At 41.2% G+C, this 23,107-nt stretch overlaps 1 protein-coding gene across 3 annotated transcripts in view; it reads right to left on the bottom strand.

The window, feature by feature from the left end:
• Positions 1-23,107, bottom strand: part of ASPG (asparaginase) — a 49,539-nt gene that overhangs the window by 603 nt on the left and 25,829 nt on the right. Inside the window, exons 9-15 of one of the 3 annotated variants that reach the window (XM_061464122.1) lie at positions 22,637-22,750; positions 19,504-19,623; positions 18,312-18,407; positions 17,582-17,745; positions 10,954-11,040; positions 1,852-1,951; positions 1,470-1,528 (exon numbers count right to left, since the gene is read on the bottom strand). In XM_061464122.1, the coding sequence (XP_061320106.1) occupies positions 1,475-1,528; positions 1,852-1,951; positions 10,954-11,040; positions 17,582-17,745; positions 18,312-18,407; positions 19,504-19,623; positions 22,637-22,750 (735 nt within the window). In that variant the 3' untranslated portion in view covers positions 1,470-1,474. Of the gene's footprint in view, positions 1-1,469; positions 1,529-1,851; positions 1,952-10,953; positions 11,041-14,197; positions 17,220-17,581; positions 17,746-18,311; positions 18,408-19,503; positions 19,624-22,636; positions 22,751-23,107 lie in introns of those variants that run through there. The other 2 variants (XM_061464123.1, XM_061464124.1) reach the window with 2 other exon arrangements.

Raw genomic sequence — 23,107 nt, 5'->3', positions numbered from 1 at the left:
GTCGAGGGTTTAACATTCACATTTGACATGTGGCAAGGTAGATATGAATGCAGCAAAAACCTTAACTAATTTTAATGTTAGTTTTATTAACTAAAGGAGATCATCTCCTCCCAGTATTTAAATTGGGATTAGACTTGCCAATATTTGGGGAAAAAATACCTAAATCAACAATGCATTGCATCAGAAAGGAGTTCTGAGAAACGAAAGGCAAGTGTTTTACATGTCTCCGGTAACAGAACAGCACAGCACAGCACTGGAGAAGGTCAAATGCCCGGACAAGTTTCCTATAGAGAGACTTGTCAGCTCTGATGCTTTGAACACGAGGCTCACACCCACCTCCCATGCACACAGCTAGGGAAGCACACCTTGTACGTTAGCTGCACAAAAGAGTCATGCTGCAAGTCTGTGTCAGAGACAACCAGGCAGCTACACCTAGGGTCTGGGTAAGAGAGAGGGCATAGCACTGCCCTGTTCTGTGCCAGGAGTGGAGGAGGCGGCAGAGCTCTCCACTGAAAGAGAGACTTCAGCAGTCTATGCATGTAGCACAACTACCTTCTGTCTGTTAAGAATCTGCCCCACATTTCTCATGATGGTTGACGACATGATATATAGGGATGCTGGGGAGGGACTCTTCATTAGGGACTGTAGTGATAGGACAAGGGGTAACGGGTTAAAACTTAAACAGGGGAAGTTTAGATTGAATATAAGGAAGATGTTCTTTCCTGTTAGGGTGGTGAGGCACTGGAATGGGTTGCCCAGGGAGGTTGTGAATGCTCCATCCTTGGCAGTGTTCAAGACCAGGTTGGACGAGGCCTTGGGTGATATGGTTTAGTGTGAGGTGTCCCTGCCCAGGGCAGGGGGGTTGGAACTAGATGATCTTAAGGTCCTTTCCAACCCTAACGATTCTATGATTCTGTGACATCAAGCTAGAAGATGGGCTGGTGTATGGCACTAAATTAGGAGCTAGAAGGAGAGCACTAGTGGAAATGCTGTAGATACCAGAGTCGCAATTCCTGAGCGGGAAGCTGTGCAGCCAAATGGCCATGATCACCAAATCTCATGATCACAGGTCTACCGGAGAAGGGGCTGCTCCTGTGCTGGGGGCACAGCACCCTGAAAACCAGGCGTGGCAAACTGTCCAGTAAAAGGCACTTCCTCTCTAATGCAGGCAAGTCAACAGGCCAGTGGAACAAGACTGCTGCCCTTAGTAGTTTTATTTTGGTAGCTTTTACATTCCGAACCAAGTTTTGTGGAATGCACCACAAAAGAGCACTTCCAGGCTTAGGCAGAAAAAAGAATAAACATTAGCCCAACTCTACAAAGACAGATTAAAGTAATCAGAGATGTATCAGAAACTAAGGCAGGAACAGCAGCTGAACCAGATGCCCCAGGGTGAACTAGGGCTTAAATACAAAATCCCACTTCATACATGTATATGCTGATCTGTGCATTTGAAAACAAGATCTTACCTTCTTTACTGTTTTTGTCTTAAGAAGTCAAGAACCTCCTTATGCCCTGTAGACTCTGCCTGTAAGTAGAAACATGAATAAATCCTGCCATCCTGTGCACCAGGACATGCAAATACTTACCTGTGGGAAGTAAGAATATGTTACCACAAAATAATTAAAATCAAATTTAAATTTTAATTCCTCTGATATAGATGAGAAAATTATGGCTCCAACAATTTATTACTTCAGAACAGCATCAGATTTGAGTTTGTAACAAACTCTAATCTGCTCTATACTCCACAAAGCAGTATTTACTTTTCCCAAGCTACTATTACCCGACAGAGTGCATTATTACTCACATAGCTAGCACACCATACAGAGGTACAGACGTATGCACACTTACTACTTGTAGGGGATTCCTGCCATCATAACCAGTTTGCTTCAGGTCTGCACCAGCTAGGTACCATGCATACAGCCCATCCACATCGCCTTTAGCTGTAAGGCTGGAAAAAGAATAATTAATACCGGTTCTAAGTATTTCGAAGTGCTCCTGCATCCTGTCACTTAGCTCAGCGGGCAAAAGATGACCCAGAACAGGCTCAACATGGCTGCCAAGGTAGAGAGGTAAGCAAAGGAACACTATTACAACAGCTTTGAATAGCTGAGCAAGCAACACAGCATGATGAATCAGTTCCTTAAATTAATAGGGCTGTGCTATAAGTACTTACAACAGGCTGGTTTCACATAGTGGGTGTGACTATGACCAAAGGGGAAAAAAAAGTCATGTAGTTTCATATTTCACAACACAATATTTATCTCATGAAATGAGTTGGGGGGAGGGCAGTGGGTAAATCAAGATGCAGCTAAGTGAGAGCACAAGCAGATGTGCTAGCAATTAGCATGCCTTATATAAAACCACCAGAAACCCCCTTCACAAGCTTGCCTAATTATGTTTGCTATCAGAAGTTAGGACAGCACATTTATGTGATCTCATTCGGACAGTAACACAGTAACATTTTTTGAGATTTACAGGATAATTTGTAACATTTAAATAAGCAGCAAGCAAAAAAAAAAAATAGCGTTTTAAAGATGACCTCTATCTGCCATGTGTAACAAGTAATGTAAAAGATCAAAATTAATCACATAATGTACACCAGATTGTTTCTTCACACATCTGGTAGTCTTATCCATAATATTTAAGGTTCATTTTGAACTTTTATTTGGTAAAAGAACTGCTAACAGCCTGTGCATATGCAAAGGCATGATGGTCTGTACCAAGCCCGTAGACAGGCTGAACCGACAGCAAGACAGGGAGGAGTACATTCAGTTTTCTCAAGACACCAACATCTGTCAGGCTGCAGACCTGAACTTGCTTTACGCTTGCAGATTGTGTCAGCAGAACCATAATCAAGTGAGGTTGAATCTCATTAAGAGAGGGGGATCACTCCCCAAACCTTACAAAGTTCAGAGTTTGCTGCCTTAAACAGTGCTCACTCTGGGGGGAAGGCATACTGCTGGCAGAAGGGATGGAGGATGGTGACAAACTCCTGGGTATGACAACCAAGCCAGGCAGACCTGGTAGAGAGTGGAGAAGACTGGAAGCTGCAAGGGGCAGACAGTCAGCTAAGCTTTTGAAGGAAACCGTGAAAGCAGGGCTGCAACATTCACTTCTCTGCTAGGCTGAAATCACTTCTGTTGTTGATTAAATCTCTTAAGTACCTGAAAAAATGTTTTCAGGTGAGTGCAAGCCTCTAATTGCAGCAGTCTGAAGAGGAAGTCAGAAGCTTTTCTTTGCAGCAGTCCCAGAGGCTGGGCATGGAAGGGGAAAGCAAACAGTCTCTGTGTTCCTCCATGCAATCCCCCCAACCCTGAGGAAGGGCAGACCTACAGCTGGCGGTCTCTGGGGAACAGGGAAGTGGCAGTGGGGTGCTAGAAGATTTAACAGTGCTTCAGTCTGACATCATGAAGAAAAGGATCAATAAATCCTTAACGAAAATTGCCATCACAAAAAAAGGCCCCTATAAAGAATAAGGAAACAGAAGCAGGCAAAGGAAGTCTAACAGAAAGCTCAGTGGGAAGTCCTTAAAGAAGCTGCCGGAAAAAATAACCATTACTAAAAAGTGCAAGCATTAGTAAAGCAAAGAAATTGCTTAGCAGCCACTTCTGGAGCACAAGAATTATCTTTAAATATAATGATGAGTCTCTTGATGTTAACACTGGAAGGTCCCAGAATTAAGGTACAAACAAACAAAAAGCCTACCTACCACATGACAATTACAACCATCTCCAGCACTGGACAGGAAAGCACTGTGTGCCAAAGAGAAACTCATTGTTTAGCCAGGTCAAAGCAGAAACCACTGGGCGAAGACCAGCACATTTAGAAATATTACCAACCTACACAGCCGGACAGTTCAGCCAGGATCACTGTAAGCAACAAAACAACTACTGCACTTACTGAAAATTAACTGCCTAATAGCTCCCGCTCACAAAAGGCAATTTAACCCACATTGCCAGAGGTCAAAACTGTGAAGTGTTCTCCTGTGACATTAGAGCAATCCAGATACACAGAACTATCTTCAATTTTGCAGCAGTCATTTAGTGATCAAGTGAGAAATGTATTCTATGGGGACTGTGACCCAGAGAACAAAAAAGCGATGTAGCTTGCTAGAAAATTCAGACAGCACTCTGAAGAAAAGATTCCTACCATTCACTAAATTGATTATAATCAAGAACACCACAAAAGATTTTCTCCAATTTCAGATCTCCGTAGTCAAGCCATACACATCTGTATTTCCTTTACACATTGTAAGTGTGCTTCATATCATCAACTATATACACAGGACTTCTCAACATACGCTATATGTATTTTTTCCAGATATTTATGCCAGCAATTCCAACTACAAGTGCATCCTCTAAGCAGCAAGTCCATCATTTTTATATCATGAAATGGAATAAAAATAACTTCAATATTCACTTATCAGGATGTTTAAAACCCGCTTTGTTGACAAAGAACTACCTCTCACATTTTACTGAACTCTGATAGCTTTCACAGCAGATAATTAGCAGGGATGCTGCCTATCAATACTCTTGCATTTAGGAAAAATTATTATGTTCCCACTTCACAGTTTCAGCACAGTACTGAGTACAGTGAAATGACACCTTGGGGTTCCCCTCCTGCCTCCTCAGGTACTAGGATTTCATCTTTCCCAAGGACACAAAGCTCTGATTTTTCAGCGATTCTCCTTTTTCAGTGTCTATATACAGCAATTAGGAAATACTTTCTTTGGAGAGGGGAGGGGTGTATCATCACCGTGACAGAAGAGAAAATAATTCCCTCCCCCCTTTTATAATAAAAATCCTAAAAAGGCAAGTTAAAAGTCCAGCACAAGGCATGGTTTGTTCCATCCTGAACACACTTGAGCTTGTTGCTCTTAGCTAGTATCTCCATGTCTCAGTTAAGAAAAACAGACTTTTTTGAAAGATAGCAGGCATTAGAACTTGGTCCTAATTCCTCCAGAGGCTTATTTATCCTTCCTCCTCCAGCCTAACTGCCCAAGTTTATGTTAAATTGAAGAAGCATCTTATTCTGAAAGTTACAGTATCACAGTATCACAGTATGCTAGAGATTGGAAGGGACCTCGAAAGATCATCTAGTCCAATCCCCCTGCCGGAGCAGGAACACCTAGATAATGTTACACAGGAATGTGTCCAGGCGGGTTTTGAATGTCTCCAGGGAAGGAGACTCCACAACCTCCCTGGGCAGCCTGTTCCAGTGTTCTGTCATCCTCACTGAGAAGAAGTTTCTTCTCAAGTTTAAGTGGAACCTCTTAAGTGGACCTCCAGTTTGTACCCATTACCCCTTGTCCTATCATTGTTTGCCACTGAGTAGAGCCTGGCTCCATCCTCGTGACACTCCCCCTTTATGTATTTATATACACTAATAAGGTCACCCCTCAGTCTCCTCTTCTCCAAACTATAGAGACCCAGCTCCCTCAGTCTTTCCTCATAAGGGAGATGCTCCACTCCCTTAATCATCTTAGTTGCCCTGTGCTGGACTCTCTCCAGCAGCTCCCTGTCCTTCTTGAACTGAGGGGCCAGGAACTGGACACAATATTCCAGATGGGGTCTCACCAGGGCAGAGTAGAGGGGAAGGAGGACCTCTCTCGACCGACTAACCACCCCCCTTCTAATACACCCCAGGATGCCATTGGCCTTCTTGGCCACAAGGGCACAGTGCTGGCTCATGGTCATCCTGTCGTCCACTAGGACCCCCAGGTCCCTCTCCCCTACACTGCTCTCTAACAGGTCGTTTCCCAACCTATACTGGAACCTGGGGTTGTTCCTGCCCAGATGCAGGACTCTACACTTTCCCTTGTTATATTTCATCAAGTTATTCCCTGCCCAACTCTCCAGCCTGTCCAGGTCTCGCTGGATGGCAGCACAGCCTTCTGGCGTGTCAGTCACTGCTCCCAGCTTAGTGTCATCAGCAAACTTGCTGATAGTACACTCAATTCCCTCATCTAAATCGTTGATGAATATATTAAATAATACCGGTCCCAGTACTGACCCTTGAGGCACTCCACTAGTTACAGGCCTCCAACTAGACTCAGCCCCATAGACTACAACTCTCTGGCTTCTCTCCTTCAGCCAGTTCGCAGTCCACCTCACTACCTGATCATCCAGACCACACTTCCTCAATTTAGCTGTGAGGATGCTGTGGGAGACTGTGTCAAATGCTTTGCTGAAGTCAAGGTAGACCACATCCACCACTCTGCCATCATCCATCCACCGTGTTATTTCCTCATAAAAGGCTAAGAGATTGGTCAAGCATGATTTCCCCTTGGTGAAGCCATGTTGACTGCCCCTCATAACCCTCTTATCCTTGATATGCCTTAAGATGGCACCAAGGATAAGGTGTTCCATCACTTTCCCAGGGATGGAGGTGAGGCTGACCAGTCTATAGTTACCCGGGTCCTCCTCCTTGCCCTTTTTGAAGACTGGAGTGACATTTGCTTTCCTCCAGTCCTCAGGCACCTCTCCTGTTTCCCAAGACTTGGCAAAGATGATGGAGAGTGGTTTAGCAATGACTTCCGCCAGTTCCCTCAGCACCCGCGGGGGCATCCCATCTGGACCCATGGATTTATGGATGTCCAGATTGCTCAACTGGTCTCTAACCCATTCCTCATAGACTAAGGCAAACCACTCCGTTGACCTGACTTCATCTAAGGTCTCAGGGGTACAGGGCTCTTCAGGACTGCCTGCAGCAGAGTAGACAGAGACAAAGAAGGCATTCAGTAACTCTGCCATCTCTGTATCTTCTGTCACCAGGGCACTCATCCCGTTCATCAGTGGGCCTACATTGCCTCTGGTGTTAGTTTTATCTGCCATGTATTTGAAAAAGCTCTTTTTGCTGTCCTTGACCCTTCTCGCCAGGTTTAATTCTAAGGAGGCCTTAGTCATCCTAGCTGCCTTCCTACATCCTCTAGCAGCAGCCTTATATTCCTCCCAAGTGGCCAACCCCTCCTTCCATGACCTGTAAACTCTCCTCTTCCACTTGAGCATACCCAGCAATTCCCTATTTAGCCACGCAGGTCTCCTGGCCCTCTTCCTTGACTTCCTACGTGTCGGGATGCTCCGATCTTGAGCTCGGAAAAAGCAATCCTTGAATGCCAACCAACTATCTTGGGCCCCTTTACCTTCAAACAGCCTTGCCCATGGGATTTCCCCTAGCAATTGCTTGAAAAGGCCAAAGTTTGCCCTGCTAAAGTCCAGGGTTGCAATTCTACTTGCTATTCTACTGGTCCTACCACACAAGATCCTGAATTCCACCATCTCGTGGTCGCTGCAACCAAGGCAGCCCTCAACCCTTACTGCTTCAACCAGACCCTCCCTGTTAGTGAGGATGAGATCCAGCAGCGCTCCTCTCCTGGTTGGCTCATCCACCATTTGCATGAGGAAGTTATCATCCATACACTGTAGGAACCTCCTGGACTGTGGCTGGGTTGCTGAATGGTCCTTCCAGCAAACAACAGGGAAGTTAAAATCCCCCACGACGACCACAGCCTGTGACTGTGAGGCTGCTCTCAGCTGCCTGTAGAAGGCCTCATCAACTTCCTCACCCTGATCTGGTGGTCTGTAACAGACACCCACAACAGTATCGCCCCTGCCAGCCTGCCCCTTCTCACCCACAGACTCTCAACTCGCTCGTCATCTGTCCCTGAACAGAACTCAGTGCATTGTAGCTGCTCCCGCACATAAAGAGCAACCCCACCACCCTTCCTGGCTGGCCTGTCTTTCCTGAAAGGGACATAGCCCTCCATGACTATATTCCAGTCATGTGAGCTGTCCCACCATGTCTCTGTAATTGCCACCAGATCATAGTCTCCTGACTTAACACAGGTTTCCAACTCCTCCTGCTTATTTCCCATGTTGCGCATTGGTGTACAGGCATTTCAGGGAGCGAGCTGAGCACACCGATTTCACCCTAGGATTATAGGAGGCCTCCCAGTCTTCACCAATTCTGGAGTGCTGCCCCACTGGGGCAAGCCCAGCTACAACCCCATCCCCCTTTGAATCTAGTTTAAAGCTCTCCAAATGAGCCCTGCTAATTCATGCCCCAGCATCCTTTTGCCTCTGTGAGATAAACCTTGCCCACTTGTCATTGTCCAGACTGGTGCCCTATAAAACCAGCTGTTACCAAAGAATCCAAAGCCCTGCCTGTAGCACCAGTCTCGAAGCCAATCGTTTATGAACTGAATCTTCCCATTCCATCCCACATCATCAGTGGAAGATGGAAGGAGTGAGGAGAAGATCACTTGAGCCCCAGACTCTTTCACCATCCGCCCCAAGGCCCTGTAGTGTTTCTTCATCCCCCTCAGACTGCGGGAAGCAGCTTCCCCCTCACCTGTCTGGAAGACCAGCAGCAGGTAGTAGTCTGTCGGGTGCACCAGGCTGGGGAGTGCCCTGGTGATATCCCTGATCCGGGCGCCAGGCAGACTACACACTTCCCTATGATGAGGGTCAACTCTGCGTATCGGGCCCTCTGTTCCTCTCAGAAGTTGCTGATTTTGAAAGGCTGCAACCTTGTATATCACTTTATGAAATCTAAGAATATCAAAGAGAAACCTGGTTTGGCTTTATGCCCTACTTAATTTTGTGAAGTACAGACTTGAACAGAGTATCTCAATTCTATACAAGCTTTTTTTTCTTTAAAAACAAACACAAAGCAACTGTTTACCAACTCCAGAACTCAATAAGCTTTCAGAGTAAGTCTGAGTGCCCCAATTTATCTCATCATGGTTTGGTTTTGCAGACAGATGACAAGAATACTGCAATATGAGAAGAGATTCTGACAATTTTAACAGATTACTATCACTGAGATCTCTTTTTTTATTTCAAAACAAAGTCATGAATCAGATACCAAACACCAACAAAGTGACTCTAAAAATCAAACTAGTATCTCTCCTTAAAAAAAGAAACTGGCAAATGAAACCATGAAAGATTTAATAAGTAGATCATCGTGGCTGCACCGGTGTGCATCTCCATTTCCTACACAAGAGTTCCCACTAATACTGGCCAACTCTCAATTCTGGTTGTTACTCCCTTCCCTCTCATTTATTTAATCTTCAAAATCTTCCAACTGAACTATTCTATTCTAAAACTATAAGTCTAAACAGAAGGAAGCCAAGGAGACAGTATTAGAACACACAGATTACTGGTTATGGTCTTTTATGAAAACCAGTTTGTTTCAGAATAGGTAAGTAGCAACAGAGGGAAGATGTCTTAAAGGACTTGTTCTGTGAGCAGCTTGACCATGTTGACTGCCATGAAGGTGCAAGTGCCTGCAAGGAGAAGGCTTAAAACGAGGAGGTAAGAGGTATGACAGAGAAGTGTGCATAAGCATGGAAAATGAGTGTATCAGTAAGGTCATCTGAGGATAATCCAGAAGACGCATCTGAGACATTTTGTCAGGAGGACAAACACCAGTACATCAGATTTAATAACTTCTAAGCATCTGGATAATGCTCTGTGGAAAAAGTCCACGTTGGTGCAAAATATTACCAGGCCTTCAAAAACACGAAGAGGAAGGAAAGCCCTTTAACTGTAGGAGCAGCCGCTATCCACAGACACTTCAGTGCCATCTCAAAGCCTGACCGCTGACTCAGGCTGGCTGTGCTCCTGGTGTAGGCCAAGCAGTGACATCTGTCAGTGGGCATGCCTCTGGCCACAGCCACTACTTCAGCTGCCAGCCAGGAGAGAGCCAAGACACTGGCTCCTGACCCGTGCCAAGGTGGGAGAGCCTCTTCCCTCTCACCCTGAGTACAGTCCTTGTTCAGCCTCTGTACACGTGCATTCCTGCCTTCTGTTTAGAAGCTTTGAACAACAGGCTACCACACAATACAGATGCAGGGTGCATGATATTCCCTACAATGCTGTAGCAAACTGCATTAGAACCACATTTTGTTTAAAGGACTTCTATGGACACATTACTACCAGGTCAGCTAGCTAAACTGGTTGTGCATGTGGCACCACGGCTAAGTAAAGGGGCCAGTTTATTTGCAGAGGAATGTCATTCCCTAAGCCACTCCTCTAGCTACCTTGGCAGATGGAAGCTACACAAACCAAGAGTTTAGTTCTGTTCTATCAATCATTTGCAGTGCCCTGAGAAATGCAGATTTTAACTTCATGCCAAGTCCTGATATGAATGCTGGTACTCAGGGTTGGGGGTTTTTTGTTTGTTTTTAAGAAGAAAAGAAGAAATGAATTAAAAAGTGTAAGTAATTTTAGGAAATACATGAAACCTTCACACTATTTTCAGAGTAATTTGTAATTCAGGACCAGTACCGGAAAAAATAAAATCAACCATCTATTTATTTTCATAATATATATTCCTATCATTAAATTATCTTATATAGTAAAAGCAACTGTATGGAAAGCCAGCTTTAACAGGGCATTATATCTTTTTAAATTAAATATATAGCCAGTGAGAGGTTGTTGGGAAGTTTTGGGATTAAACATATTTGTCTCTGTTATTTAGTTAATTTTAAGAATAATGTTATATGATAGAGTAGAAGCCATTCCCACATTACTGAAAAGTGGATTTTAAGAAAATAAAAATGCTGCACTATGTGCAGCATTATTCTCCATTTGGGATGCTATTAAATCACACCTTGCACAGCTTCCTTTTTACACTTCCTCAGTGAAAGTGCTTGCAAAACAACTGGGCGTATTTGCTTCCAAGTTCATGTAGCCCCACAATACCTCCTACTTTGGAGCCCTCTTGAGTTATTGGTGCTCCAACACAGAGCTGATTCTTAATTTCATCATTTTACTTGTTTCCTTATTATTAGTCTAGCACAGAAACAGCCACATCATGTGCCAGGGACCCAACTGGTTCTTGGAAGATGTCTACATACTGTTCTCCATTCTGAGAGCCTCTTCAGAAAAATTATCCCATTCTATCACATCCCAGTTTTAGGGCCACCTCACCTTATATAACTTTTACCTGCAGAGTATTGTTCCAATGTTCTCCAAGTCCTGGCTTGAAAGGTGCGCTCCCGTTTCTCTTAACAAATTAATCACTTGTATGTGCCTTTATGAAAGGAATAAACAGAGAAAGTGTCTTGACCAGTAAGCTTTTTCCCCCTAAATCCAACATTACCCAAATACACAAACAGTGAAATTTCTTATACGATATTTGCCACTATCAGAGAACCCATGAATCTTCTCCAAGGTAAATGCAGCAAACAGAGCTGCCCTCCCAGTCAAAAAATCATTCACATACTAAACTCATGGAGTGCTAAGCTCAGCTCTGAAAATGAAAGGGATGCATCCTCTTCAGAGGATTTTTATTTTCTCTACCTTAGTGCTAGCTTAATTTAACACTTGAAATATTAGTAATTGAAATACATGCAAACAGTGAGGACATTTATTACATAGCATCATTCCTGTACTTTACAGAATACAATGCACATATTTATCAGTTCTGAATAAAATTTATTTGTTTCAGTTAAGCAATGAATCTTTACATCAACACAGTTGCTAATCAGGTGTTGTTTTTTTTTTAGGAAAAAACTTGTCCTTTCCTTTGAGATAAAGGGACAAATGGATATTTAAGCACTACTAGCCAATTCCTGTATCTTAGTCAGATAATTGAGAAAATCTACAGAAAAAGTCAGTCTCTAAAGGTACTACTGTGGATAGGAAATACCATGACAGATGACAAATGTACAACACGCGTTTTTCACAACTGACCTAGTGAAAGGTTCAGAACTAGGTTTGAAAAGGAGGTGACAGCCTGCTTCTCTGCTCAACAAATGATCTACTTTACAAATCCAAACACTTTTTTTCGCCTCCAAAAAAACTATGATGACACCAGTATATCAGGAATAGTTTCACAGTTCCTCTTATAAGTAAGTCACTACACCATAACACTTTAAAACAAAGAGTTGGGCATGTCATAGGGTGTTGAGGCACTGGAACAGGTTACCCAGAGAAGCTGTGGATGCCCCATCCCTGGCAGTGTTCAAGGCCAGGTTGGATAGGGCTTTTAGTAACCTGGTCTAGTAGGTGTCCTTGGCCATGGCAGGGGGTTGGAACTAGATGATTTTGAAGCTCCCTTCCAACCCAAACCCTTCTATGATTCTATGATCATTGTAATATGAAATATGTGGGTTTTTCCAACCCATTACCTAAAACCTCATCTGTAGTAATTAAAAACAAAAGTAAGCTTACATATACTTTCTGCTAAATCACTTGCATTTTCTTTGGAGGTAGCCATGGACCTTTCCATTTTAGAACTTGGCTAAACCACTTATCTCATCCCTGTACCTCTTTTTAGGAAACTCCATCTAGAATGAGAATTTACCTTACGGGGCTGTATTAATCCTCTGTAAACTTACACATTTCATGTATGAACTTAATTTATAAACTAAACAAAGAACTGTACAAAGGCTGTAGGAATCATTTTGCTTTTCCAAACACAGGTTACTTAACCTACCAGACAGATTATTTTAAATTGTACTTTGTTTCATGTGCATAAAAAATAAATAATCTTTCTTCATTTCATGGCAAAGTGTTGCTGGAACAGCACATGCTGCAGGTTAGTTGAGCTATCTGAAATATTTTTTCAGGTGGGTCCCTTACGACATGGCTAGTCATCCACAAGAATCTCCTTGAGCCAGCAAATAATGGCACAGCTTCCTATTTCAGTCTGTGATGAAGAATGAATTCTACATATATGACATTTTCAGTTCAGACTGAAGCAGAACAGTAGTCAGCTGAAGAGAAATTTGACATAAAATAGATTAAAGTAGAATATGTCTGTTCACTCAAGCTCACACTGGATACAGAACTGAAAATGGGAAGTGTCTGCTTACTCTCCAATGACTGCCCTATACCATTCCTTGTTTCCTACCTTGTATTTGAAATCACAGCATGAAACTAATGCTTTTTAAAATAAAAGCTATGAAAAGATAAAAGCATGAAAAGATAAAAGGCAGCAAAGCATGCAATGCTGTGTGTTATCTTGCCTCAGTGTGTTTCCCCTATGAAGTCCGTATCCTTGAATTCCAATGAAGAGACAGAGCTGGGTTTTTTTCCCCTCTGTTGTAACTAATTACTACTCACTGGTAGTGAGATTCCCTCCAGAAAGCATTTCATGCCCCACCTACACCGCATAGACGTTACAACTCTGAGTGGGACTCTATAATTTGATACAGACAGATTTGGGAGCATTTACCCCACATTTAATACAGCAAATTTAAGTGAGGAAAAATAGCGGTTTGAAATAAGATAAATATTTAAGCATTGAACCTAAGAATGTTTACAATAAATGCTTACAATAAAACATTTCTAAATAGAAGTACAATGTCCTGATGACTGGGAATCATTCAAAATCATGCTTCTTGGTATGGAGGGAAGAAGAGGAAGTGGTATATACCACACTGCTTGCTAATGGAAGGGTAAGAGAGGGGAAGAGTAAGGACAAATAGTATTGGACATCTTAAAAGTGTTAAATTTAGTGCTGTGACTATGAAGAACATAGTCCTATATACAACATACTGTGACTATGAAGCAACAGATCCATCCAAGAAAGCAAATGGACCACCTCACACATTCCCATCACTCAACATGAAAACTATGCGGGAGGTAAGTCACACTACAGCTTGTTCCTACTTGCACTCAAACAGTATTTACATTCTGCAGAAACTTAAGTCCTATCCAGAGTACTACTTCTCCTGTCTTGTACCTACCATAAGAACATTATTACTATTTCAAGAGGCTGGCTGTGAATTTTCTGATACTGTTATGTCTTAGGCACATAAGAGGTATTTGTCTTTAGAAGTTGTTTAAGTACTGCTCTCCTGTGGCTTTACAAAAGCCTTACAAGGGTCACAGTTTAGCTGACCTGAAGTTCAGCTGATGTCATGAACCATGAACTTCTTGGGAACAGTTCAAATGCAAATCCCATTTTAAGGTGACAGCATAAAAGCAAAAGCAGAGCAACTGCTGGACAATGAAAGTCCAAGGTGCAGAAGGAAGGCCAACACCATCATGTTAACTCGAAGTGCACAGCTGCTTGTCTAGTCTAGCCCCACCTGATAAGCAAAACCATAAGGAGCTGTTGTCACCTGCGAACTGTTCCTGACTCTCCCTGTTCTTACCAAAATTGTAATGCCTCTTGTTCAGACACTGCTGTAGAAGAAATGCTATTTTGCATATGTTATTTAAGTTAGCCTTTTCACTGTCATTAATCTGCTCTCTGAAGGAAAACACAGACAAAAAGGGTTTCTAGTGTCTCCTCCCTGCTAGATTCCATTATTGATAACACTGGAGATAAAATCCCCAGTATACACAAATATTTTAATGGATTAATAGCAAAATAAATGATTCAGTGTGGTCTTCAGCATTCACTGTTATGAGTGAAGTCTGAGTTCCACTTAAAAGCATATGAACTCTTATGGTTCATGAGGGTTCTGGATTCTACAGTAGTCAAGGTGCAGTACAGTACATATCATCTTAGGCCTTCACTTGGCAGATACTTATTAGAAGTGAATCAACTTAAAAAGGGATGAATCACACATGTGAAATTAATACACATGTAAGAGTTCGCAGGATTGGGGCCTTAGGGTGCACACCTTCCACCAACTCTCTTTAAAGAAACACAGGTGTCATGTATATCCAAACTTGACTGGCTTCATTCTTTTTCATGCTTGCTCCCCTAGCAACTGGAATGGTTATGGCAGCTTAGTTTTACTTGTTTGGTTTTCTCCATCATATCAGTGGGAATTTTATGCTCAAATACTGCAAGCACAGGCTTCAGAGCATTTCTGGAGTCAGTGGTGGTTAGATTTTCACTCTGCCTTAGATTTCCTGAAGTAATGTAAATGTAACCTTGCAAAATATCAAGTATTTAAATTCATATTTACGTGGGAGGTAATTTTACTGCTTCTAATCTGATGTTCTCACAGCACTGTACGAGCAACTCCCCATTTTCAACCTTCTACCACTGCTCTACAAGTAAGTGGAAGTACTGTTACTACATTAAATATACACAGTTTTTTTTAAAGACATTTTCCTGCTTAGAGAGTTTCTATTATTAAAAAAATATTATTCTATTGTTTTGAAAATGAATTATCCCTTCAGGGTACTGTAAGAAATTAAAGGAATGCTACTAATTTTGACATGTCAAGCACCTGGCCTATATTAACAGTGGTCTGTTTTAGCTTCATGCGTAGAGTGCATGAGACTACACACAAATAGCAGTTACAAATGAAAAAGCAGAAATGCAGTAGTTTATTTCTTATTTAGAAGTGGACTCCACATTCTATCATCTAAAGAAACAAAGAAAGAGTCCCTTAAATTAACAAAAATTAAGAGATTATCATTGGTATAGCTCAAGTTGCCAGTCAGCTGGCTGACAGTGCTACGTTAAGAAGCTTTTAAGAAGAGACGTAACTCCTGATCATCCTCACAAATTATAAGATGGAAAAGAGACATCAGTCACCATTATATAAGCTTTCATGCTTAGGTAAAAGGCAAGCTACTGAGAAATGTGACATAAAAAACTGGAAGAAAGCTATTTTTAAGATGAGTGGATACTCTACTGCAGTTAAATGCCAATTAAACAAATATTAATTCTCACAAAACACGATTAAGCTGATGCAATATTCAGTAAAATTGAGAAAGTTACAATATTAAACAGTTTAAAACATTGACTGCTCAGAAAGATCAGTTTTCCCTCTTCCTTCTCTGCCTCTTTGTACACTGCATCAGGATAATCTTTTTGCTTTCTGCATGCAACTATTTAATAAATAGAATTTAAATATTTCTATAGCAGAAATATTTTTAGTGGGTATCTAATTATGCACATATACAGCTGTCTGCTCTTTACCATTCTCCTTTATATGCTTATCGTGTGAAATGCAGTGTGAGCACACAGCAGATCATAAAAACACATTTATAAGATTAGTTTTAAGTCTACTCTTCCTCTTACTCCAACAGTAGAAACAAAAAGAGAAACTGAAAATGGTTATGGTGCAGTTTCCTTTTACAATTCCCTATATCAAAATGGGTGTGCAGTTTTAAAGAGTTTAAGAGTCATGGTAAGAGTCTGATACAGGAGTGGCAATGCAAAGGAATCCAAACAACAAGCTCATGTGAAATTCCTCAGGCAGTAGATGGGTGCGGTAAAAAAAGTAGGTGCCTGATTTGCAGGAACTTCTAATGGTATCTAATGCTTTAGCATTTTCTCACATTGGACCAGAGCCACCTCTATTCAACTGCAAGGTTATTTGTTTGATTTGCTGTTGGGCTTGTTTTTGCTTTGAGTTTAAGGGTTTGCCACTGAAGGACTTACATATTCATGAGATAAAGCAACAACTACAAAGCCATAGGGGACCATGCATTAGGTATGGCAATAGCACAGTGTGGCCACACAGGATTTCAAGTCTCAAGTTAAGAAAGCACGTTGAGTTTTCCACATCTGGTCTTTGAGACAGAAAAAGCCTTCAAGTTATTCCTGCAGCCAATGCAATACCAGGACTGTCAGACCTCCCACGCAGGTAACTCCAGCCTGACAGACCAGGTAAACTTGTCAGCGTTAGAAAGCCGTAGGAGTATCTGGGGAGAGACATCCATGAAGACCATGAAAATCCTATCACTCCAAGCTCCTTTACAGAAAAAACCTTCTCTCCTGTCATCATACAGACTGAATATGAGATAAGGAACTGAAAGGGGATCAAAGAAACAGGAGATTAGAGCATGCAGTTTCTAACATGTTAGAAGACCAATGGCTCTATGAATCCCCAGGCTATATAAATTGTTTTAAAATTGAATTTTGATAACTGATAACGTTTATAGTCTGTGCTATGGCCATTCCTTAGGACTATACAACATGGAAGAAACTAGTAAATTGCATGCCCATGACTACTATTCAAGATCTGCTGAGATCCAGAAGAACAGGAAGAGGAAATCCACAGAGCAGGCCGAGCCATGCAGCCATCCCATATAATTAGGAGTGGGCGGAAAAGAAAAATCAAAAAACCAGTCACCGAGCAAGAGACTCGGGAAAGCACTGGTAGAAGGGAAAGATTAAACGTACCAACCTACCGGTATATTTTGTGCCAATTGAAACAGTCTGCGTTTGATGAGAAAGGGGAGGGCAGAAAGAAAACAGCCCTTGGTCCTGCTCGCTCACTTCTGACAGTCAAAAGGAGTGATCAGTTTGGCTGTGCTTTATGAGGAAGCTTCATAACAAAGAGCGGAGCCCTGAAATTACGGACAAAGTCTTGGCATGAAGGTAGCAATAAGTTACCTTATGCTAAAATTCTGCATGCATACCAAGTTGTCTGCTTTCACAGTGTCACAGAATGGTTTGGGTTGGAAGGGACCTTAAAGATCATCTAGTTCCAACCCCCCTGCCATGGGCTTTCATGTCATATTATTTTGAAACAATCTTAATTTAGACTAGTCACATTCTTTGAAATGAAGCTGGTTTCTGTTACTTTATCTGATGTCATTTACTTTTTTGCTGAGACAAAACAAGACCAAACGCAAGTATGGACTTTAAATCCAGAATGATAGAAGGCTCATAAACATTACATAGAGAAGTGTATAAATTATTTTGTTACCTGAACTTGATCGCATTCATCAGCGGGGTAGATCCGTATCTGTCTCTAGCATAAACAGTTGCACCAGATGTCAACAAATACTCAACTAATGGTAAATGCCCTTCAGAGGCTGCAATATGAAGTGGAGTTCGGCCATCATAGTCTCCACAGCTCAGGTTTCCACCCTACAAAAAGACAGATACTTTGCATGCTACAAAGATAATGGCCACACATGAAGTTGTTGGTACAACAGTCGATGCATACGAAACATTTACATTCTGCCACCAAAATGGTAAGCTTGTCAAATTTACTTAAAATTTATCTTGTGGCATTGTTTTAGCACCAATAAAGATACTTATTCCACCTTCTGCATGCTCTCCCCTCCACATATTTGCATTATTCATTCCACCTTCTCCATGTTCCCCCCTCCACGTATTCTCATTACAGCCCCTTCAGATATGCTCTTTATTGCAGTAGACCACACAGCAGCTTTGTGCCTACGGTCTGCTAATTTTACTTGTCTTAGTTTATTGTTATTTTCAAGATATATTTATCCTTACTCGAGCCCAATTATTGAAGTCTCAGGACCAAAGCAAAGAGAGAAAAAAAGAAAAGAGGTGTAGAAGATAATACAGTGAAATGTCTGATTCTAAGACTTAGGTAGTTGCTTACCAGTAATTATAGCTTCCTCCTGTCATTTACAACTCTATTTAAAAATTAATGTTTTGTACAACTGTTAATTTTACATTACCATTTCTGCTATGGCTCTTAGTGCATCAATGTCACCCAGTTTAGCTGCAGCACAAGCCAAAGGTGGAATTAATGCATCTCTTATGGCTTCTAACTCCTGAGAAACAAATTAAATTAAACATTAAATATCAGCCTCGCCTCTAATGTGATTGATGTCTAAGTCATAAAAATACTACCCTCGCTTTCATGTAAAGTTTCCAAATTAGTCATTTGGATATTTAAAAATGGTAGCATTTAGTTCTTGGAAGGAAAGAAGTCTTATGTTTATTTTACATTTTGTCGGTCTCACATCATAAAATTTATATTCCTCCCTGGCAAAACTACAATAACCTGATACGTATATATACTTATGCCATTTAAACTGTGTACTTATTAACATCTCAGTACTGCCACAGTTTCACATCAGTACAGTAATAGAAACAGCACTGGTAGAAGTTGGGAAAGACCATATAGTCTAGCCACCTCAAGACTGGTTCAACTGTCTTAATGTGATTCCTCAGACATTTGTGTAACCTGTACCTCCAAACTTCCACTGACAAGCCCCACAGGCCCCCTAAATATCCTCCCATTTCTCATACTTACTAAAGAAGAACCATACATTCAGCATTCATTAGCTACTAAAAATTCCATCTTCCCTGAAACCAAGCCAAGAGAAAAGCAAATACTTATATCTTACAACCAATACTGTATTTTCTGATTTGCCAGTTGTGAGGGACTAATACTAAACATCACAAGTTACACTTGTATAGTGCTTCCCTAGTAGCAGCCTTCTATGACTGCATGTAAAATTAAGCTGGTTTCCCCATTATTATTTGGATTCCTCCAAACTGTCAATACACTGGACCACAGAAATACTAAGCACTTCTTGATATCATTGATAGCTTGAATTACAGCAATTGTCTGAAGCTTGTTATTGCAACTAGGCAGCCAAAAAAATAAACTCAAGATGGGGCTACAAAGAGGGAAAAAAAAAAGATAATATGTTTTTAATTAAAAACATTTTAATGTTATGCTTGTCATTGTGTCCTTTCTCCCTAACCCAACTGGTTAGCTGGGACACTCAGTACTGAAAAATAACATGAAAGCTCCAATGTTCCATTTTCTTTCAGCTTTGCAGTTCATCTTTAAGCTAGTCTCATTTAACTGAGTTTACAGCTTTACATGAGTTCAATTTTAAATATTTAAGTGTGTACCTCCTTGCTGCTGATACTCAGAGATTTGGCAATCACTTGAATAAACTTGCTATCTCTCAGAGAGATCTTGGCTCCTGTGGGTACAACAGTCATTTCTCCTCTTAGATTCTCACTCAGCATCTGAAAAGCAAGCAATCAAATCCTTTGTTAGCAGAGGAAAAATATGGTAGCAGCCTAATAAAAAAAAACCTTAGGTCAAGTTAGAAAATTGTTTGGAGAAATTATGGAAACTAACTGAATGCAGACAAAAGATTAAAGAAATATTTACTGTTCCATGAAGACTGCAAGTTTAAAAAGGGGGAGGGGCAAAAGACAGGCAAATAAAACTTTCTTCCAAAGCAAAGAAACAAAAATAAGCATATAACAAAACACCCCATTTTTCAGTGTATGCAGACAAAAGTTTCCTAGGGGGGGAAGCTGCAGCCTACTTAAAAACACAAAGATAGTAAGTAATTAGCAGAGTGAGGCTGAAGACCAGAATATTCTGAAATGCTGCCTTTTGCCAGCAATCTCAAACCTCAATACTCCTACACAGACTCTGTATGTAGGCCTCAAAACAAAGCCAAGTGCTGCCTGTGAATAGTCATGTATTTCAGTGGGTTTTCAAATGGCTTAATTAGCCCAGATTTTGTTAAAATTTGGCCACAGAGCCAGCTTTGAATGCAGAGAGTCTACAGTAGTTCTAGTAATTCTGTATTAAACCAGGCGTGTAACAGTTTGCAGGATGGGTGCATGCAATAATATAACCAGGAAGAAAAAAAAACAACCTACAACCAAACCAACAAAAAGTCTGCCAATTCATGTATAGCAAGTGCTTGAATATGGCAATAAAGAAGTGAAAATACTCCAAAACAGGTTCTGGGAAACCTGGAGAACAGAGAGTGAAGCTAGCCATTAAGAAAAAGCAACTAGATTCCTCAGTTCTGACAATTTTACATATTGGCACTGTTTCACAAAAGGCTGCTGATGCAGCTATAAAGGAGGACGTAGTTATTTCAATTAGAATTTTAAAAAGCAGGATTGTGAAAGTTTGCAAAAACCAGATGGGATGTTGGAAGGAGGAATGCCCCAGGTTTACTTATGTCTAGGCATGCCCTTTATTAAAAAACCTCCAAGAGCTGACAACACTGTAGTTGTCTGCTGGAAGAGTCCCATATGCATGTAACTCAGAGGATACCAACTGCTTTGGCGCACTTTTAGAGTCTGACAGGTTGAGATCATTGCTTTGCGCAGGTAACCTTAGCAATTGGCACCTGTGCTAAATGCACCCAATGGAAAGCCCTGTGTGCCTTAGTCCTACCAGCTCTGCAGCCATTTGCATGTGTCTGGGGGCACATTCCTTGCTTCTTCATGTTGAAAGAGAATCCTAAAATAACCACAACGGCTTCAGGAGAGCTTCCGTCTCTTGGGAGACTATTGTTTGGTGATATGTTTAGCTGAAGATATTGCCACAGACAACATATTTCCAGGCTTTCTTCTTCTCATGGTCTCTACCACTCATTCCTGCCCAGGCAGTGCAGCATGCTGCTTCCTTACTTGTGCCAATACAATTGTTTGTGGGTATGTACAATGAGTCAAATGAGGAAACTGATCCTGCTTAATTCAAAGAAATTGCAAAAGTTATTTTGTTTTTCAAACCATACAAAGGAGGTTCCAGTACCACCACAGAAAAACTGCCTAACACATTCCAAAGGGCAGCACATGAAGATGCAGGAGTACCATATGCCGGTGGTACCTTAAACATCCTATCTCCAAGTCCTCACCTGAGTAAGGCAGCTATCTCACCTCAGCAAAGTGGATCTCAAATTAAGTTTTAACTCACACACCTAGGCAGGAAGCCAGCTGGGAAAGTCACTCCTGTCCCAGGTCAAATAATTCTCTGTGCAAGAAAATTAAAGTCTGCATTAAAAAAAAACAGGCCAGTTTGTTCCAGGGTCAGCGAGTGTACCAGAGGGACATCAGTGAAAAGCCTGGGTGTCTAAAGTGTATGTACACAAACACATGCAATACCATTACTCTTCACACAGCATTTTGTCTCCTGTCAAGCATATTCTTGCACACAGTACGTTCTTGCCATCCTCACCAAAAAAACCACATAGCTCCTCCTCTCATTTTTCATAGCCAGGGCTTTGGCAAACAACCAAAAGCTCAGAGTCTGAAACTGTTTCTAAGCATGACAAGTGGTACTTCCAGCCACCCTACTTATCATCCTAGGTATCCAAATATGTTTGTTTGAAAAGCTGCTACTGGTTGGAAGATGTTGAACATGAAATAATGATCAAATTTGTTTCAGTTTTAATAAAAACAGAACATCCTAAGATACACATGTGCATGCAGTGCTTAAGTCTAGAGAGTGACTCATCATGATGTCATCTCTGACAGTGTCAGGATTATGATTTCACTGCATGTGAGCACAGAAAGACATGCATTCCTGCAGACTGCTGCTCCCTTATCCAATTCAGAGCTATATGATCCTTGTATAAAAGGAACATGATATATAACTATAGAATTTGAGAAAAAAAGTCTTGATTAAGCACAATGAACAGTAAGAACATTGTTAAAGGGGTTGTGATTTTAAAAACAGTTACAGTTGGTCCTTAGAATAATCCTCTATTTTTTATGGATTTATAAAGTGTATATCCTCTTAGAGAAACAAACCCTAACCCTGTCATGAGTAATGCTGTAAAGGAAGAAGCTGTAGGCAATATTTATTTTCAGAATTAGCTTTGTGTAAATGAGTCTTGGATGAAATCTTTTACCACACTAAGATCAATGGCAAGATCTTTGTTGACGTCAGTAGGGTTAGGATTCTGTCTTCCATGTAAATTTCTACATATGGGTTTTTAGTACAGAAATGTCCAAGGTAGCCTACCACCATTTCAAGATGCACTTTTATGGCTCAGTGATGGTTTTTACCTGACTTATACAGAGAATTCTTTTCTCTCCCAATCTACATACATTCATTTGCTTATCAGTATTTTCCTTTAGGATAAAAACATGCCCTGTTCACATTATCGCTCTAGAACCATTTGCTTTTAAATGCAAGACAGAAGCTCAAGGCATTCAGCTAAGCTGAAGTCAGCACAGTAGATGAGAAAGTTAAAGCCTTTTGAGGTTACACTGAAATATTTACCTGCCTCTTCTCCTCCCAGCTAAGCTTACTCTTGCTGAGCGTGTATGACAGTTTAGTTAGGGCTGCCTCTGGCGTCATATCACCTCCAGGAATTACGCCAACATCAGCGAGAGTCTGGATAAAAAGGAATAATGATTCCAATTAGCATAACATTCAGGAATACCTGCATGTACAGAAAATTTATATGAATGATGAGTAGCTACACAGAACACAATATGCAGCTGTGCTTCCACTCTCTTGCTCTTCTTACTGCCACTGTAATTTTAGTTATCAAATACTGAGCAAATACTAAAAACAGATGAATAAAAATGGGTTTAAATTCCTTTTCATGCAATAACACATAAGAATTCAACTAAACGCTTGCCATGGTCACTTACTATGCTAAAAGGGAAAGCTTACAGATCTGTATCAGCTATCTGCAGAGTTGTCAGATTCCCTTTATTGAAAAGCTGCAGTTACTCTGCTTTAACC

This window comes from Pezoporus flaviventris, unplaced genomic scaffold (assembly GCF_033815535.1).
Source record: "Pezoporus flaviventris isolate CSIRO_AGI_PZ_B2104156 unplaced genomic scaffold, CSIRO_AGI_Pfla_v1 ptg000036l, whole genome shotgun sequence".
Lineage (NCBI taxonomy): Eukaryota > Metazoa > Chordata > Aves > Psittaciformes > Psittacidae > Pezoporus > Pezoporus flaviventris.
Note: the sequence above shows the minus strand (reverse complement) of the source record. Positions and strands in the feature narration are given on the sequence as shown.